Raw genomic sequence first — 20483 nt, 5'->3', positions numbered from 1 at the left:
GTATATGTTAAAATAACTTAATATAAGATCGATTTTGAGTTATGACACTTCAAAATAAATGGTTTAATTACCAAACAACAAAACGTAAGCAAGATTAAAAAAAAAACATTTATGTGTTCATTACAAATTTTTGAAGTTTTTTTCCGCATAAAAAGTAAATAACCATAAAAAATATGTTATTACTTACTATTTACTGACAAACTATTTTGTTTATTCCATTTCTTAAAAATTTTTAACTCAAGCAAACTTTCAATAAAAACAATGATAAAAATCTTTAAAAAGAAAAAGACGTATGAGAAGTTATTCTAAACTCTCAATTAAATACCGGTCACTTCGGTTAAGAGCGACCATTTATGTATGCACATACACCGTGTCGTTTTATTTTTGTTTTTGCTATAAGTTTCCATGACGACCACAGTGTGACAAACTCAATAGTGTTCAATTATTTACTTAAATATTTAAGTTTTTATTATAATTTTTTACATTTGTGGCACTTTCATATCTGAATTAGTAGCATGTGCACATATTGCAAGCTTAAATTCCCACATAGATTTCATTATTATAACAATAGTTTATTATTATGTTGACTAACGGTTTACATTCCTTTTCAATATACATTTATATAAACTAAATTGAACTAAGTAAAGGGGACTGAACATAAATTGTACGCCTATTTTCATCACTACAACAATAACCAACCACTATCTTTGTTGGTTGTTGCCCCCTAATTGTATATATGTATGTGGTTTTTGTCCTCTAGTACCAGCAACAATATAACTGATAGCATTGGAGTTGACAGAAGAGTTGGCTATCTCATTTTGTTTGAAATATTTGTGTATTTACATGTCTTAATAATATGCAATAATAAAAAGCGATACATGATTACATGGGCGGAATTGCTAAAAAGCGCAAAACCGCATCCCGGTAGGCAACAACGAGCGATGCGGCGACAAATTAGGCGTTGCACGAAAGTTTGACTATATGTATGTATGTTTTTCTTATTCGTTACAATCATTCTTTTATGGTACGAGCTAATTCTTTTCAATTACTTGCATATTTTCGTTTCTGTTGCAATTGAGTTATATCTATTTATATATGTATTTAATAATTAGATTTCATAATATTAGCCTTAATCGCTGTTGTTCTCACTTTTTTCTTTTTTATACTAAATCTATTAACTATTTGTTGTATACGCGCACAAATGAAATTAAACTGCTAAGCCGACAGCCGACAATACTTCTGTGTCGACATCTCTCGTTCAGTTTACTTGTTGGTATTGGTTTTCATTGTTTTACTCGTTTTTACGTGTTTAGGTTTCTGGGCTTAATCATTTTGATTCCAAAAGATCTTCGTTACATCTCGTTATTATACATTGTTACTTTTGAGTTTCATCAACGTTTGTAGTTGTATTTGTATAAATAATCTTAAGCAACATATTTCTATAGTTTTATAAAAAAAATTGTTTGCTGCTGTTTGTTTGTTTGTAGTTTCATAATCAGTTTCAATTTTCTCTGCTTATAGTGATTCATTTAATTCTCCTTCGCACTACTACCACCATCATTAATATTCCTCGGCCGCGTGTTTGTTTTTGCTCTTGCACTGGCTGTTGCCAATGTGGGTTTGCAGTTGCCGTCCGCCTTTAACTACACAATAGGCACACCCTGTACATCCATCATTTCGTCTTGGGGCGATGGGCGTGGCGGAAAAGCTTGTAAATGTGGTGGCGTGGCTCGTGGATAAATGCCGCGTTGTGGTGGAAATTGCATGCGGTATGATCCTTCGTGATGCTGTCTTGGTGTACGTCTTGGTGATCGTGCTGGCATGCGATTCGCGCGTTGCATGTCCTCTAAAATTGAAGGTGCTACGTATGTGAAACCCTTTAAAATGAAAATAATGAAAGGATAATTAATATAACGAACCAGATTAGTAAATACATATGTATATGCATATAATATCATTATTTTGTTATCTTTAAATTCGAGACAAATGCTTCATATATGTATCTCTGCACTCCGTATAGCATATATGCTCACATGGCTAATATCAAAAGATTTTAAAACCAATCTAAAACAAGAAAAATATTAACTTCGACTGCACCAAAGCTATAACATCCTTTGTCTTTTTTATAGCATAAAAGGATATAAAAAAATCTTTATCTTGATTTTGATCGACCAGTTTGAATATCTCCTACATATAGTATATGATATAGTGGTCTGGTCTGGGAAAAATCGAAACCAAAATAACAAATGAACATATCTTGTCAAAAAAAAAGGTTTTTCATATAGTCATATATTCTAGTGGTCCGATATTGGCAGTTCCGACAAATCAGCAGCTTTTTGGCGAGAAAAGATCGGGTGCCAAACTTCAGATCGATATCTCAAAAACTAAAGGACATGCCCAACTCGGTCAGGTCAAGCAAAATACATACAATCGAATGGGTGAAATGTTAATTTAACAAACAAATTAAAACCTTAGTTTTAAATATCTGTGCACACGCAAATATATACAAACAAGCATGTAAATATATGTATGTATGTATGTACATATATATACGTGAGAATGCATTATTGCACATTTTGTTTTGCTAAAGCTTCCATAAGGTCTCATGCTAATTTTGTAAGTCTAGTTCAATGATCCAATTGTCTGCTGGATCGTTTTATGTGTAGTTCAATGTCTTGCGTGCTTTTTAGCGCCAACATACCACAATATTAACAGTGATATTACAAGAGTACATACATATGTTATATAAAAATAAAAATATAGTACGTAGAGCATTCGTCATCGACGTCAGTTGCTCAACTGCAATAAAATAGTATTCGTAGTATTATTTGTAGTAGCGTGACGAGTGTTAGGAGCACGCATGCGCGTACGGCTATTCGAAGCTGGTAATAAATGATATGGCCCATTTAAGTATGTATGTGAGTACCCATGGCTACTTACATACACACGAGCATATGTTTTCTTAGGTATTGCAGTACTTAAAGCTAGCCTACTTATGTAAAATTATTACCAACTAAAAATAGTACAAATTGTTTGCGCATAACTATTGGTCATACAAACATGTTCGTTATCTGCGTCTGCATTTTCCAACACACAGTCCAGTCAATTAACAAAACCTCTGGTACACAACGTAAAGCGAGTACAAATATTTCGTGAGTGTTTCATTAAAATATCAAATAAACTTAGTTGTATGTACAAACTGGTATACTTCACATTTACATTTATGAAATTTTGACTTCAATAGTTGTTAATTAGTTACCACAACCGAGTATATTTCATAAAAACTAAATCAAATTTGCAGCGTTGCACGAAATCGAGTTTGTTAATTTATGAATTTTTAGTGCAAAGCCTCATTTATATGGTGCAGGCCTGGAAATCTATCGAGCTTTTAATAGACGAAATATTGAAGTTTATTAACCTCTAAAATGGGTGTACTAATATATCAACTGTACTTTAGCATAACCGTTAAAACAATGAACACTTGACGGAAAAATTTAATTATATTTATTCTTGGTGTCCAAAAGATTTACAAGTTGTTACTATATTTAGTTTAACTTCAATTCATGAAGTATAATTTTAAGAACAATTACTTAATATTAATTAATTACAATGGTCTACAGTGGTTTTGTTGACTGTGGGCAAAAAATAGTAAAACTTTTTCATTTAAGTTTGGCCATAAAACCCATTCGTGCCAAATATCACATCAAAATAATCATTAGTGTTTAGTATACGATGGTCTTTCTGAAGTACATAAAGTGCATTCAGCGATTTTTACGATGAGTGAAATTATTCAACCTCCGTCAGGATCGGGAAGGACCTCTCCGAGCCGTTCGATACCAAACGAGGTTTCAGACAAGGCGACTCCCTATCGTGCCACTTCTTCAATCTGCTGCTGGAGAAAATTATTCGAGCTGCAAAACTTAATCGAGCAGGTACAATCTTTTATAAGAGTGTACAGCTGCTGGCATATGCCATCATAAAAAAATGATATCATCGGCCTCAACACCCACGCCGTTAGTTCTGCTTTCTTCAGGCTGGACAAGGAAGCACAGAAAAGGGGTCTGCCAGTGAACGAGGGCAAGACGAAATATCTCCTGTCATCAAACAAACAGTCGTCGCACTCGCGACTTGGCTCTCACGTCACTGTTGACAGTCATAACTTTAAAGTTGTAGATAATTTCGTCTATTTTGGAACCAGTATTAACACCACCTACAATGTCAGCCTGGAAATCCAACGCAGGATTGCTCTTGCCAACAGGTGCTACTTCGGACTGAGTAGGCAATTGAAAAGTAAATTCCTCTCTCGACGAACAAAAGCCAAACTCTATAAGTCGCTCATAATGCCCGTCCTGCTATATGGTGCAGAGGCTTGGACGATGACAGCAACCGATGAGTCGACGTTACGAGTTTTCGAGAGAAAGGTTCTGCGAAAGATTTATGGTCCTTTGCGCATTGGCCACGACGAATATCGCATTCGATGGAACGATGAACTGTACGAGATATATACGACGACATTGACATAGTTCAGCGAATTAAAAGACAGCGGCTACGCTGGCTAGGTCATGTTGTCCGAATGGATGAAAACACTCCAGCTCTGAAAGTATTCGACGCAGTACTCGTCGGGGGAAGCAGAGGAAGAGGAAGACCTCCACTCCGTTGGAAGGACCAAGTGAAGAAGGACCTGGCTTCGCTTGGAATATCCAATTGGCGCCACATAGCGAAAAGAAGAAACGACTGGCGCGTTGTTGTTAACTCGGCTATAATCGTGTAAGCTGTGTCTACGCCAATTAAGAAGAAGAAATTATTCAACAAAGAAGTTTCATTAAATTTTGTGTGCAGAATCAAATTTCTGATGCCGAAATTTATTTATAATGTTGGAAAAGACCTTCGGGGATAATTGTTTGTCGCGACCAAAGGTTTTTGATTGGTACAAATTATTCAAAGAGGGTCGAGCACGTTGGCAACGAACCACGTCCAGGACGGCCATCAACATCAACTGATGATCAACACGTCAATAAAATCAAGGATTTGGTGCTTGAGAATCGACGATTAGTAGTCAAAGATCTTACTTGGTGCACTCAAAATTCCTTCCCACCGGTCAAATTGTAAACAAGAAATACTAAATATCAAATTGTAAACAAGAAATAGAAATAGCGAAGCTATTCGTAAAAATAGGATGGAATTATGCGCCGACAATTCTTGTTTTTTCATCTCAATAATACACCGTCGCATACTGCATTGATTCTTTGTGAGTTTTTCGTTAAATTTTCAACCAATATCGTGCAGCAACCACTGTATAGACCTGATTTAGCTTCATGTGAGCAAACAAAAACAATCGCTCCGGGGAAATTGGAGACATGAAGGGGCTATACCAGTGTGCACTTTCAAAAAATAAATTTTTTTGCTTTTTCGATAATTTTCAAAAATATCCTATGAAATAGGCGAGGTCGTATCTTGAATAGTTTCTGAATGGCAGCGTTCAAATTAACTTTAACAACTGTTTCAAGGAGAGGATTGAAAAAAAGTGTATTGCTCTGCAATAAAATTTTCAAACTTATCCGAAAATGTATTCATTATTTATTATTATGGATTTGGTTTGATTTTGCGCCTTTTTTCATAATTTGGTACATACTATGTAGTTGCCTAGGAAACGATCGACTATCAAAACAAACCTTTTCCAATCTTCAATTTCCGGAACATTTATAACCTTGATATAGTATATATCTTTCATTAATTGCTAATGGGGAGGACCATCAAATGCTCCATCTTTTAATTTTTCCAGACTAAGTTCGGAAATTTTTTAGAAAAGTCACTAAAAAAATATACTTCCAGATCCAACGCTTTGACAAATTGTTTTATCATTCCTCACTTGCTCACGTATTAAATCACTGAGATCATCTTGAGAAAATAATGCGACGTTTCACCCCCTTATTCACATTAATTGGTTTTCTGGGTATTTAGCGACATCATTGTTTCTGAATAGTCCGTGCAACTTACTTTTGAAACGAAAAAGAAATTTCCATTAAGCAAAATAGGTCGTTTTGTTATTGTTATTGCAATTCTAAAATCTGCACTACTGATTTTCAGTAAAACATTTCGCATATTTTGAGAGTAAAGATCACGTGACGTTTGCATGCGCGAAATGGTGCTCAGAACCCTAATCATAACGGGAAAACTAAATTTTTATTTCTAACAAGCCGACATTTATCAAAATATTAGATAGCATTTTTCTTAGAAACAAGATCAACATTTTAATAAATAAAGACGTAATCTGGACACTTGAAAGCATCAAAATTTTCTAAGATATTCAAGGCAACAAAAAAATTCTATTTTTATTAGAGCTGTGTCATTGTAATTATGAACATACATACTTATTGCTTATCGTAGAAATCGATGCAAGTATCCTCTAATAATATGTAAAATTGATAATTTGCCAAAAATAAAATTATGATCAAACGACATAGTCATAAATTTGTTTACAATGCCAATGCCATTCGTTCAACTTCTGAGAATAGCCAGTTTTATAAATTTCGCCCAACGGTCGAAAAATTATACCAGAGCTTCAGCGTTGCGAGGTTTTTCATTTAAACGCCCAAAAAATAATATCCATCATCTGAGTAATAGTTTCTGAGATACAGCCCTGAGAACTTGTGCGCTTGAGGCTAGCCAGACTTTAAGCGCGAAACTGTGTTTTTGAAGTTGGTTGGCAAGATTGCCCGAGAGCTACTCAACCGATCCTCATGAAATTTTACACAGTTCATTGAGATACACTTCTTATAGACTTGGACGAAGGATTTTTTTTCGATAACAACTATTTGAAGAAAAAAATGTCGCGAAAATTTCAATTTTTTTGTTAATAGTGTATGTTTATGACAATAAAAATTCTAATAAAATATTTAATTTTTATATAAGAACATTTTTTGAAAAAAAAAGACTGTTTTTACCCGAGGAAACCCTTAATACATATGTACATATGTATGTATATGTCTCTGTTAGATTTGCCAGTTAAATTAGATGAAATCGGTGTTATATACCACAAGCCCCATAAAACGCCTGATTTTAAATTATTTGTAGAGATTCATTCGCTTTCGCATTTCTTTACTTTTTACATTACTGATTTTTGCCTTCATAAACTTATGAAACAACAAAAACAATTATACAAAGAAAGCCAATTGCATTGAATTAGCCAAGGCGTGTTAAAACCGGGTTCGAGCAACTTGCCAGGATTACATAATTATTATTATGTTTTGTTTTTCTAGTATACATTGTGGTCGTATTCACGCGTTATGCTCTAAAAAAGCGTCGCGAAAATATGTTGAGTTTGTTGGCACATGTAATTAGATTGCACTTGCGAATTATGTTCATGTACATGTGCATGCGCAAATTTATAAGTGTATGTATGTAAATTTACATATCACTCACTCACAGTTAACACGTAACACAGGTAGCCAAGACCGAAAATAGTACAACAAAAAGTCCAACAAAATAATGAATTGCCCCACAAGCATTTCGTTAATGCAAAAACGCATGCGCACGCACTAATACGTCTATTTTTTTCTGTTGTTTATTATCCGATATGGTGCGCGTTATATTAGATATACATATATAACACACGTTCATTTATGTATGAGATTGAATGATATAATTAATCGTAAATGCAGTTTTTAAATAAACTTTATATTAAACTCACACAAATCCATACATTTATGTATGTATGTGTATGAGTTACTGACAAGCTTATTTAAAGTAATATGAATACCTATAATTGGTTTGTCGAAAAGTTCAGAGCTCCAAAAAATGAACGAGGTCAGGGTCTTACCTTACACAGTTTTTGCATAAGGCAAATCCAAACCAGTATATTGACCTCCACCCCATTATGGAGGGCTTGACCGATACCCTGAGACTTGAAATCGTAAATTTATATTATCGATTTCTTTACAGCACGTTCGTATACAAATTATATTGTTAAAAGCAACGACTTATTTTAATATGCTTTCGACACTTATCACAACTCGACAATTCTATCGGAGTGTAGGTATGTAAAATGCAATCAGAATTCAATCATATTAAGAATTACATTTTCATGCGAGATAGAAAGTTAAGTAGACACCTTTCACTACAAAAACAGTTTGAATATAAATATCAAATATGTATGATATTGTGCATTTTGATTTTAAACCTAAAATCTGGTTCAATTAACGATAATATGTTAAAAATAAAATATCTGTGACAATCACTGGTTTGTTTGTAGTGTCATTTATGTTTAGTGCACACTTTTACATATTCAAATCAGCCTTAGCGGTACAATTGGCATGAAATGAGCAACTCCAATTGGAAGATCTCGATTGAATTACCACATCGACAAGCAGACAATGCAACAAGCAAATCCATGGGGCATGGAGAACGTCGTGACGTTCTTTTAACTCTCTCCTCTGATTCATGACAACGACGTTATCAAACAAAAATAAATGCAAAGCAAGACAAGAAAATACGCGCAAATACCTGTTGTGTTGTTAAGCTTTTTTATTTGCGTTAACAACACGGTGAGATGGTTCGCCACCAGCCTGCTAGTTGGAGCCATAACCAACTGCCGTTTTGAGCGAAAAAAACAGTCAGCGAACGCTACTCAAAGCCAACGGTTTGGTACGAAAACAACCGGAGAAAAGCTTCGACACAAAAGTGTTTCCGCCACGAGCTAAACGGTTCGATTAAAAATATAGGTGTTTTAGCTTAAAGGCAAATAGTTATCCAAATTTTTGGTGTGTTTTAATGTATATTTTGTTGATTTTGTTTTATTATTTGGCGCTTTGAAAAAAGAAAGTCACGCTATGTGTATGGGTGTGTGTGTGGGGGTGCGCATGAGTATGATGTGATTGAAAAAGTAAACAAAAATACATTGGCCAATTCAAACTACAAACGTGTACCTATTAAATTCATCACACCATTGTATGAATAAAAACTAAATAAAATCCAAATGAAATAAATTAATAAATAATGAAACATAAATTTTAAAATTATAACACGCATGCGCATATACATATGTACATAAGTGCGCGCTGCAAATTGACGTTAACGGTGCTCGTCAGCGATATCGACATGTGCACTGAGTGTTTATGGCCTAAAAATGGAATCCAGTAAAGCCATTTACCTACTGCAGTCAACTAAAGCGACGACGGCACGCCACTGCCAGTAAAGTAAATAAAAGGGGAAAGTCAGAGAAAGGGGCTTGCCAAAAACAAGACAAAATATAAATTAATGTGGTTACAGATTTCCGGCTTTTCAATACAAAACGCCTAAAAAAAGAACTGGAACACAATCATAAACTGAATAAGTAAAATAAAAAAAAGCGCAAAACAACTTTACAAAAACAAAACGCTCTGGAAAGTGGTTGTCACGGATTTAACGCATAAACACTGCACATTGCAACAGTTTACTTGTGCATGCATTCACCTATAACCCGTGTGTGCGTCTGTATGTAAGTTAAATGTGCAAGAAAACAAAGAATGGACTAAAATGTCGACAAAATTGAACACTTTCACGCTAAAGTGCCCAAAACTAGGACGACGTTTTATACCTTTTGATACAAGCACACGCGCATAACCAGTAAAATGCCCAAGTGAAAGAACTGGAAATCTCGCTTAATCAATTTCTGAAAACAATCTCGTTTTTTGAAGTTGCAGGACGTGAAATGTGAAATTGTTAAGCGTTACAGGCACATAACACCACAGTTTCTTTGTTTTCAATGTGTATAGTGAATATACATATGTACTTTTAATGGTTCAGAAACAAAAACACTTAAATTTTTTAAATAAATAAGGTCCATTCAACCCAATAAAATGTCAAAAAACGTTATTACATAACTTTGGTTATTTTTTTAAATTATGAAAATTTTTTAACTTTTCACTACCACAAGCACACCCACTAGAGCACAAATTCAAAATTCTAGCACCATGACTCTTATAAAAATAATTTTATACATGCATAATGCATTCAAAATATAACAGTTAAATATCCAGTGAAATATTTAATGCCAACTATGTATACATTTTTAACTGTATTTAATATTTTCAGCTCCTTAAAAAACATGATGAAAAATTTACTTAAAAAATAAGAAAAACTTTAACATTTCCCTTTTCAACAAGCAACAAAAAGTAATCATAACGTAATAGCCGCATTACATAACTTAAGAAACAGCCTTGGAACTGAAATCTTTAAAAATCTAATTGGCACACATAAATAAACACCAACAAAGTGCGCATCAGTGCCCCTGCTTTGGAGTCTGTAAGTAAAGATGCTGCTTCATTAACGAAATCAAGAAGCAAACAAGCTACACCAATTTTCATTTAACTCACTCATGGTGAATAGTATTGAAAGCCGTTAGACAAATAAAAACAAAACAACATTCCACACTTTGTGTGTGTGCGTGTCAATGATAAAAAACAAAACACACAAAAAAAACCAATAAAATATTAAACAAACTTATGTACCTACTTACTTACATGAATGCGCATACATACTGATAAAAGTAAATAAACAATCAAATAGGTAGCGCCACACCGCAAAATGCCGAACAGTCGACAGTACATACAGCCGAAACAGAAGTGTCATCGAAATTGCCAGCAATCGCAACAGAAGCAACCACAACAAGCACTCGCTCAGCAGCACTCAGTTTCGGGCAAATATGTCAAACGTTGTGAAGGCCGTTCAAATCAGCTGATTGCTTTAATGATTATTTTAATAGGAATAATAAAAACTACAACCGCATTACCTGATGGCACTGTAGCATCATCCACTAGCGGTGCTCTCAACGGCGATATTCGTGAAGATAATGCCGAAACTGCTAGCTACCAGAACAATGACATAATCGGAGAAATTGTAGAAGAAATAGACTTGGATAATGGTCCTACCGGCGACGGAAACATCGGTACACAATATCGAAATGGATTTCATACAAAATTCTCTTCTGTAGATAAAGAAGTAGGTATGGTTTTGTATCAAAGTATTAAATTTAGCTGAACCAAAAACTCTCCTACTATTCAAATGATAATAAAAATACAATTTTTTCTTGCTTACACACACATTGACAGTTGTTAAGCGAAAACACACAAAATATTTTTTTAGTGATCTTTGGCCATGATTATTTTACACCAAAGCAAATAGCCCTTCTACTATTTCAAGATTGTTGATTTTTTTATGCAGAAGCAAATCATAAGCACTTGTGTTGACTTTGTACTTTACCCATACATACATATGTGCTTGAGTGTGAATTTTCGTTTGATTTTAGATTATTCGTTAATTGTAATCTGTAAACCACTTATATTCGAATATAAACCAAAAGTATACCAAAAATACTGAATTTTGGTAAAAACTGTACCTTTATTTCGTTATTATTAGTGTTTTTTGGTTTGGAAACGATAGGAAATTCCGCTGAGAACTCTGGCAAAAGTTCCCTCTAATTACGATAATTCCTCTGTAGTCTATTGAAAACATAAAACTGCGATTAAAAAGTAGAGCGGCTGATGCTTAATTGCAGTTTACTCATTTTGTAACTGCATAAGGTAAAATTGGGTGAAATTTTTGTTGTAAAAAAGAAAATAGGTCTACACTTTGGCTACAGAAAGAACGGGTTATTTATGATTTATACCGCAGATCACTCTCCAATTTGCGGTTAAGTGGATCACCATGAAACGATCGTACGATCGTCTTGCGAACAACTTTGTTTGCTTGGCCAATCACACTTTAAATACAAAAATAAGCAACAATCACATGCCCCACAGTATGGCATGAAATAAAACACATGTATATATTACAATTATACGTGCAAATTATAAGAGCAAAGTGGAAAGTGAAAATTTTCGGCACCTTCTGTGCAAGTCATATTTTGGCAAATTCAATGTGCACTTTACCTGCATATTGAACTAACTTTATTAGCAACTGAATATGGTTAAAAGATATAGTTTATGATCAATTTCTAAAATAAACAAAAACTAAAAATCCTAGGTTGCAGGTTTTAACAGCTTAACAGTTATGTCTGTCTATCTTTATATCTAACGAAATATTATGAAGTCTTAAAAAAATTTTTTTTTTGTTATGCCACTAATAAATACAGTTATTATATTCACAGTTGATCATTTAATCAAACAATGGGCACCGATTGTATGGTTGGCACCAGAGGAAAAATTCATGCCACTCGGTGTAGATGAATTTCTAAACCATGTACATCCCAGAGATAAAGGCAAAACATTTATACCAGGCATGCCAATTGGGGACGATTCGAAAAAGGCATATTTGGTGACCAATGAAGAGATAGGTAAGCAAATAAAAAAAAAAGTCGTAAGGAACGAACGAATGTACAACGAAAAGTCTGAACACCATTTATCACGGTTTGTTGCTTAAGTCTACTGTTTTAAATAATTTTTAATTTTGCTTTAACTATTAAACTGTTAACCAGCAACTAGTTATAATTAATCTTATGACAATTTTTTAAACGTTTCAATTTCTTTTGAATGGTCATTTTGTTAAAAAATTAAAACAAAAAAATTTAAAATTTATGAATTTACCTTCAGAAAATACTCAAATAAACGAGATTTCAACCAATTGCAGACGAACTTTTAGAAAATGAGAAGTCTTTTATCTACGGTCGTAATCCAAACGAATCACCAGTGCCAATTTATGCAGTGGTTACGCTTTGTAACGCACCGAGGCGAAAAACTGTCACAAAGCTGACGCCAGCAGCTCCACCAACAGCACCCCCCACATCACCATTTAATGGTTTGCAACAAAAGTTGCTAGTTTCCGCAACTCAACAATTTTTGCCCAGTTCAACGTCTACGTTGGCATCCACAATCCCAATAAGCAGCACACGTGGACCTTACATTCCCGTCTCAATCGATCCATTGGATGTGCGCAATGACACAGTACGCCGTTCGTCACGACTGTACCCTGTCTTCAAACGTGTGCGACGCAATAGTTTACGTTTGGTCGAAAAGGAATATAATTTACCATTATCACCGCCAATCGTGCTCAATTTACCGCCAAAAGGTTTAGTTGTAGAGCCTTATAGCGATCTTGTCTTGGGTGAGAGCAGTCCAGTTGCTGCAGAGCAGTCAACTGGCGCAGCTGACGTGACTACTACCGATTCACCAATACAAGCAGACAGTAGCGGTCAAGTTAACAATTTCATTGCCAATTTGGTGGACAATGTTAAATTCAGTATGCCTGTTGATGACATGTTGGAGGACAATAGCATTGATGTAGGAAGCAGTTTTGATCATCTTGTGACAAATAATGCTGGTGAAAGACAGAAACTGCGTAATAAGATGCCCAGCTTTCATGTGACGTACTGGATGTTTTATCCATATAGTCAAGTAAGACGTAAAATGTTATAAAAGCAAATAGTTTTTGAATGAGACATTTCTTTAGGGCAAAACAATGTGTACACTGAGCCTAGGGCCGCTCGGCAGCATTCCATTTCCGGCTGTATATGGATTCTGTTTAGGGCGTCGCAAAGATATTGGCAGTCACATTGGTGACTGGGAACATATGAGCTTATATTTCACTGGCGATGCTGAGCCGGAAGCGATGTACGTATCGGCTCATGATGCAGGCGCGTATTACTCATACAATCGTCTAACCGGATCATTTGAGTTTAAGAAACAGGAAACTCGTAAAGGCATATTACAGAGGCCAAATTTTCCGAAAACTGTGACGACATTTAATAATCATCCAGTACTTTTTGCGGCAAAAGTAAAAAATTATTTTGAAAATTTCGCAATATTTCTGGTAAACTTTACATTTTTGTATTTAGGGTTCCCATGGTCTGTGGACGGCACCAGGAAAACATCGTTTTGTCAAAGTAGCGCGACTCTATGACATAAATGGATTTGGCACACCATGGAACACATGGAAATCGGTGGATATTTCATATGAAAACCTAAAATCTTACGGTTAGTAATTAAATTCTATAAAAACACACACAGCTCTCAATTTTAATTGAAATATTTTCAAGGACGCGCTTTGGTGCCATCATGGTTATCATTCAAAGGTAAATGGGGTAATCCCAAAAGTAAATGCCATCCATTTCGACGAATCGGTTTAAATTTTTGCGAATACACCGATGGCCCCACTGGCATACCATTAAAAGAGCCGCATTTCCAATGTGGTGCAGCTTAACAATATGGACTTGTTTTATATCTTATTAAGTATAGACTAGTTAATTTTAATATTTATTACAAGAATGTATTATATTTACAGAAACTGTACTGTGCACTGAAACAATAATTGTGTTAAAATATTTTTTTATGATAAAGTCCAAAAGCAAATCCTTATGGTTTTATTTATTGTTGTAGCAGCAGAAAAAATACCTGACATACTTTTGAAGAATACTGGCGAGTTGACGGTCGTGCAATTGCTTTGTCTGAAGTCAAGCCAATTTAGTTAAATTAAGTATTAAAACTGTTCCAACTTTAATGTGCTAGAGGAGAATAAGCACCGGAACCTATAGTGACTACGATTTTTTTCGAATACACTAGCAGGTATTGAACAATTTTTCTCCTAGTTTAGTTCATTGTTAGGATATACTATGACACTCTTACAGTAAATAAGGCTGCATATTCATAAGTGAAAATACATACAAATCTCGCAACAGTTGAGTCGCAATAAAGGGAAGACTGGCGAAAATTTTCATCTCTACAATAACAATAATAACACACAGCACAAATATGCACTTACTTGAAATATTAAGTTTGCACTCTCGCTAAGCGTTGTATCATCTGGAGAGTCAACTGGTATTTGTCTTGTAAATCTTGTATCGAATTGAGACACATCATCCTCACTTCGCTGTAAAAAAAAGAAAACAAAATTACAAAATGACAAACAAATTTTATAAATATTAATTGTAAACTAATCGTTCTACATTTGCATTGATATTAAACTGCAATATTTTTATAACCAGAAAATAGTATATTAAGGTTTCCACGAAGCTTCTGAAGGAAAAACAAATTCAGATCGGATCATTATAGCATATAAGTAGCTGCGATACTTATTTGGAAGCTTTTTTATTTGCGAACGGCATTTAAAGTTTTTTTTTTTTTTATTTGGAACCCTTGCCACCTTTTTGACTACATAATTTATAAATTTATTAATATATATTTACCAATATGGGTTTGATTGGTGGCTCCAGCCGCCGGGCCAATACATCATCCCAATTAACATGTTTAAAGAATGGATGTGACTGTACAGCGGCCGCATCTTCCGGACCACTACCCAGTCTTTGTGGCACTTGGCGTTTCATCAAACGACGCACTAAATCTCTAGCTTCGGGCGTGAGGTAGGCAGGTAGAACTAGTTTAGCTTTTAAAATCGTTTCGATGGTTTTCTTTCTGTTTTCAGCAGTAAATGGTGGCTAAAATGTAAAAAAAAGAAAATTAAAAATTATTTGATTTTACTGTTAGCAATGTGTAGAAAAAACTTACCATGCCTGTTAACATATCGAACATTAATGCACCCAACGACCACCAATCAACTGCTTTTCCGTGGCCATTACGAGTTAGGATTTCAGGTGCCCTTTATATAAAATACAATTAATTTTATCACTATTGAATGGAAAAAAAACAAAATATTTCTTAAAGTAATAATTTCACTTACATGTACTCTATTGTGCCACAAAACGTGTGCGTAACGATACCTTCTTGAATGTGCTCTTTACACAAACCGAAATCAGTTAATTTTACGTGTCCTTGTGCGTCCAAGAGGATGTTTTCTGGCTTCAAATCGCGATAAATAATGCCCAATTTGTGTAAATGTCCCAAAGCTAGTATAATTTCACTTAGATAAAAGCTATAAATAGAATATAAAAAAATTATATTTACAAATGGAATTATACATATATATGTATGTGCGCATTTACCATGTTGTATCCTCCAAAAATATGCCTTCTCGCTCTAAATGCATAAATAATTCACCACCACTTAAATATTCCAAAATTAAATATAACTTTCCATCAGTTTGGAACGCATATACAAGCTCAACGATGAATGGATGCTGAAATTGAAAATGCGCAAATGAATTTTCAAACGATAATCTATTGAAAAGTATGTTGAAAATACCTTTACAGCTTCTAATATATTTCTTTCAGCTCTAGTATGCGCTGTATCTTTTTGATTTGTGACTATTGAGGCTTTTTTAAGAACTTTCATGGCGAAGTATTTGTTGGCGTCTCTGCCCGCAGTTTTACGCACCTAAATTAAATACAATTTATATATAAAAAAATCTAGAAGAAATATGAATTGAACTAACCTGAAAAACTTTGCCGTAACCACCTTTACCTAGTACCTTCTTTAGCTCAAAATCTTTGGGACCTAGCTTTATTTTACCGGGATTTACAGTTTCCTCTGACAACTGTATAGTTTCCTGTCCTTCAACTCTGAAAATTGTAAACATATACGTACAATTTATTAATATTGTTTTATTGTGTTAGATAAAAAGTATGTAATAAATTAAAACCATACTAAGGATATTCTATTCAACTAATTTCCTTCATGTTTCTGCGTGGCGTCAAATACTTGTGCAGCTGTTGTTTAACTACGAAAGTTTTTATCGGTTTGTTGTTGATATGACATGACAGATAAGTGATGTTTTTAACAATATCATAAGCAATATTATTATCGATAAAAACAGAAATTACCAATGTATTAGATGTACTTGAGTTTTTATTTTGTACCTACTATATGTTTGCATTATTTGCAAAAACAGTTTTTGGTAAAAAAAAATAATAAAGCACAGCTGTTTATATTCACACGGAGATTAGCGTTTAGGAACACGGCACGATAGCCAATCGAATCTATTGCGCTGTCAAATTTGATTTAATTATGAATTAATTAATATTTGGCTTGTTGAGCTAATATATAAAATAAAGCAATGTATAACATTTTTTCGTGAAAAGTGTTATATACTTTAGTGACATGTCTTCATTAAAAAAAAACCGCATGACTACCAGTCAGTGGGATATAAAATGAAGCCCAGGCATTTTGAGGAGAAAAATGTTAAAAAAAGCTTCAAATATCACAGCTGCCACATATAGAAATATAAATTGTGTTAAACGTTTAAAATATGAACATAAATGTTTTAATTACCCTTTACGCAGTACTATTATAAATGAATACAGTCAATTTATCTTTTATAAACTAACAAGACATCAAAAAATATGCCAAGAGAACTTTGCACAATTTCTAGTTCTCGCTTTTTTAAATACTTAGCACATTGTGGAACTTTGAGACGGTGTCTTAAGAACAAAGCCAAAATAATCACATTACAGAAATTTACTTGCGATGGCGCCATTTGGTTCGTGGTGGTTCAACGGAAACTAATGGAATAATTGTCATTTTTACACTCCTGAATGTTTTGGCTCGCAATTATTAGTTCAGTAGAAATATAGTTCTAAGTTGCAGCTTCTGACGCTAAGATTACTATTAAAACACGCGCTTTTTCCACGCCCCCATATGTGGGAAGTTTCCATAGCCGTACAAAAGCACCGTGAAAGTTTTATATTATAACTTTTTATACTTACTCTTCTTGGATATTGTTTATACTTAATTCGGGTTCTAAATCGACCTGAAAAGAATTATATGGATTATAATGGGTATGCCAAATATATATATTAAGATATATTTACAGTTTAAATACTAATATAATAGAGCTTTAATTAACAATAAATATATACGGAATAATATAAACAATTCTTCTGGCTGTAGACTAGAAAGTATCGGATAATACATACGAGAATAATAAGTCCACACAATTTAAAAAAAAATACTTGACTTTTTTTTTAAATTAACAAGAAAACAACTAAAATAATTTAATCAATAAAAAAATGAACCAACATTTATTTCACATGTAATTATGTATAAGTGTTTAAACACTTCTTAAAACAAAAATAATAAATGATAATAGGCTGTTGAAAATTTTAATTTTTTATATTTACTCATTTTGGATAAGTTGTTTTCTCATAAGTATATATAAGTATTATTATATACGAATGCGCTAGCAGAAGTGTCATCTTAACATAAATATTATTTTATATACCATATACAAAAGAATATAAATTTTGTATATAATTTTATTAAAATTTTCAGACTTTCTTTCCCGGTGAAAAAGGCAGACTAAAAAATGCTATTATTATAACACTAAATGTGTACGTCATTAAAGCAGAATAAGTTTATAAAAGCTTTTGTTTTCTGAATAGTAAATTTTCGGTTTGTTATCTTATTAAGAACTTGATAAGAAACATGTATGTTACACCCCATTGTTTTGGCTATAAGTTTTTAGTCTTATCAAACTTTTAATAAATATTATAATAGCTAAAATGTTATTCGTTGTCTATATATAAAAATAAAAAAAACATAAGTACCTCAAATTATTTTTTATTAAAATTTAAATTTTTTTGATTTTAGATATATGTATATTAGGAAGTAATTTCCAAAAAAATGATTTTTTAAAAAGAAGCAGGCTTTTTCATAGCATTGTCTCGTTGCATGTTACAATAAAAGTAACCACAAAGGGTCAAAATACTAGAGCGATATTTTATATGTATATATAAACATATACATATATATATATTGAATATGAAACTGTATGCTTTTAATATATAAAATAACTCTTTTAATTTAATACTTTAATAAAGTGTGCCATTAGAGTTGATTAATTTAACAAATAAAGTACTTACATCATCCAACTCGATCCTGTCATCGTCTGAATCTCGAGGGTTTTCCTCCTCATGCAGCTCTAGGTCGAAAACACCACTGGCGTCAGTAACGTCTGCCATGGTACACAATCTTGCAAAACTTTGTTACTCCAGCAATATTGCTGCCAAAAATTTAGACGACGAATTCGAAAAGTACACAAAGGCTAATTCAAGGGGTATCCTCCGCTAACGTGTAGTGAACCACAATATGTCAAATTATTATTCTTCGTTAGCAAATGGATTAGCACTGACAGTCCTATCGCAAGACAACGTAAAAAGAAATATTTTACAATTATTTCACAAATCAGATATAACAAAGTGCTGTAGCTTTTTCGTTCTCTTGAAATATGTAGTTTTCAAAATGTTTAATTTTCTGCGTTTCTTTCTGCAATTCCGAAATTTTATTTTAACTTCTAAACACAAAATTTCCACAATTATAGTATTTAGTAATATAAATAAAATTCACTTTATTTAAATGTTTTCAATTGTGATTCTTTTTCTGATATAAAATATCAAAAATGTTCCTCCGATGACGAACACGAGGCGTTCAAATGTAGCTGCAAATGAAAAACAGGGTTGCATTTGCTATACATTATAATCGCCAAAATAAAACACCAGTTCAGATATTATTTTGAATAAAATGTGCTCTCAAGCCGAAGTAAATCCATTAACTAAATAAACCAAACATGATAAACTTTACTTTACTTCTTTAAAACTATTGTGCTATGTATATTAATGATTTTCTACCTGTTTCGCATAACTCATACTAAGCTAGTTCCCGGACTACCTGTGCAAAGGCAACTCTAATACCGTAACTCACCATTCACTCGTTAAAGCGTTCCACACTCGTATAATTAAATGGTAAGTTTGAATAGTCGCGAAACGCAACAAAAATAAAGGAAATTCCACAAACAAGATATCTCGAAATAAGCATGAATGGCATGTCCATATTTCTTTGAAGGCTTTCATATACATACACATTGATGTACAATGTTTAAGTATTTGTATTCAATTTTTCACCTTGAAAGTATGGAATGTTTCTTATTTTACTGTTGCGCATGGAAAAATCTAAATCACTACTTGCTGATGACAACTATAGTGGAGACCTACTCCAATCTATACACATATGTATATTATTTTCATTATGATTACCTATGTGCTTGCCAGTTAATTAGTTTAGTATATTTCCATTGCTATTGGTTATCATTGAATTTCAGAAAAAGGGTTTTATCAGCAAGATGTGTGGTTCCCTTTATATGCACACACACTTCGTCCCTGATATATGCATACATACTTATGTACATATCGGCATATATTTGCATTCTTTTTCGGAATTATTTTGATTTTATTACTGGGTAATTGTGAGTTCCGCCTTTATATTACATTTGGTTTTAATTTTCTTTCATCCAACGTCCGTCATGACACTTTTATATTTCCTTATCTTTATATTTCTGCGAAATGTCGAAAAAGCAATTTACCTACTTTGTTCTTCCGTTTTACGTTATATTTCAATAACTATCTCTTTAATACACTTCTCTAATGAATTATACAATTTTTATTAATGTTGATTGACTATTTTTTATTTTTAGCACACACAACGCGGATATTATCGAAAATTTGTTTTAGAACTATGTATGAAGCCTATATTTAACGTGTTGTTGGTTTTGTTAGCAACCTACCTACAGCATAGAGTTGCCAGCTCCTTAAATGATTCACTGAATACAACTATTTCAAAGTATTTAAA

At 33.3% G+C, this 20483-nt stretch overlaps 2 protein-coding genes across 6 annotated transcripts; one reads left to right on the top strand and one right to left on the bottom strand.

The window, feature by feature from the left end:
- Positions 1-317: 317 nt before the first annotated feature.
- Positions 318-20404, bottom strand: LOC126763486 (ribosomal protein S6 kinase beta-2). Of its 4 annotated transcripts, none has more exons than XM_050481031.1 (11): positions 20218-20404; positions 18722-19296; positions 17567-17610; positions 16297-16423; positions 16107-16238; positions 15908-16041; positions 15646-15837; positions 15474-15564; positions 15155-15403; positions 14731-14838; positions 318-1877 (listed from the first exon to the last, which is right to left on the bottom strand). In XM_050481031.1, the coding sequence occupies exons 2-11, from the start codon at positions 18818-18820 to the stop codon at positions 1644-1646; spliced, it is 1410 nt and encodes a 469-aa protein (XP_050336988.1). In that variant the 5' UTR covers positions 18821-19296; positions 20218-20404; the 3' UTR covers positions 318-1643. The 4 variants fall into 4 exon arrangements, with proteins under 4 accessions (XP_050336988.1, XP_050336990.1, XP_050336989.1 ...); XM_050481033.1 differs by having other exon boundaries at positions 18722-18995; XM_050481032.1 differs by having other exon boundaries at positions 20222-20404.
- LOC126763485 (uncharacterized) lies at positions 8297-14306 on the top strand. Of its 2 annotated transcripts, XM_050481030.1 has the most exons (8): positions 8297-8759; positions 10072-10281; positions 10546-10981; positions 12125-12310; positions 12604-13367; positions 13423-13746; positions 13808-13946; positions 14009-14306. In XM_050481030.1, exons 3-8 carry the CDS (start codon positions 10564-10566, stop codon positions 14170-14172), a joined length of 1995 nt encoding a protein of 664 aa, XP_050336987.1. In that variant the 5' UTR covers positions 8297-8759; positions 10072-10281; positions 10546-10563; the 3' UTR covers positions 14173-14306. The 2 variants fall into 2 exon arrangements, with proteins under 2 accessions (XP_050336987.1, XP_050336986.1); XM_050481029.1 differs by having other exon boundaries at positions 8297-8702; positions 10072-10981.
- Positions 20405-20483: the final 79 nt, after the last annotated feature.

This window comes from Bactrocera neohumeralis, chromosome 6 (genome assembly GCF_024586455.1).
Source record: "Bactrocera neohumeralis isolate Rockhampton chromosome 6, APGP_CSIRO_Bneo_wtdbg2-racon-allhic-juicebox.fasta_v2, whole genome shotgun sequence".
Lineage (NCBI taxonomy): Eukaryota > Metazoa > Arthropoda > Insecta > Diptera > Tephritidae > Bactrocera > Bactrocera neohumeralis.
Note: the sequence above shows the minus strand (reverse complement) of the source record. Positions and strands in the feature narration are given on the sequence as shown.

Bases quoted from the DNA above. Each gene is read 5' to 3' on its own strand.
- LOC126763485 (XM_050481029.1), top strand. From the start codon at position 10,564: ATGCCGAACAGTCGACAGTACATACAGCCGAAACAGAAGTGTCATCGA. The intron at 10,982-12,124 runs GTATGGTTTTGT...TTATATTCACAG, and splicing joins TTCTGTAGATAAAGAAGTAG to TTGATCATTTAATCAAACAA. The intron at 13,947-14,008 runs GTTAGTAATTAA...AATATTTTCAAG, and splicing joins TGAAAACCTAAAATCTTACG to GACGCGCTTTGGTGCCATCA.
- LOC126763486 (XM_050481031.1), bottom strand. From the start codon at position 18,820: ATGGCAGACGTTACTGACGCCAGTGGTGTTTTCGACCTAGAGCTGCAT. The intron at 16,424-17,566 runs GTAAGTATAAAA...TACAATTTTCAG, and splicing joins ATAAACAATATCCAAGAAGA to AGTTGAAGGACAGGAAACTA. The intron at 16,042-16,106 runs GTATTTTCAACA...TTTCAATTTCAG, and splicing joins ATATATTAGAAGCTGTAAAG to CATCCATTCATCGTTGAGCT.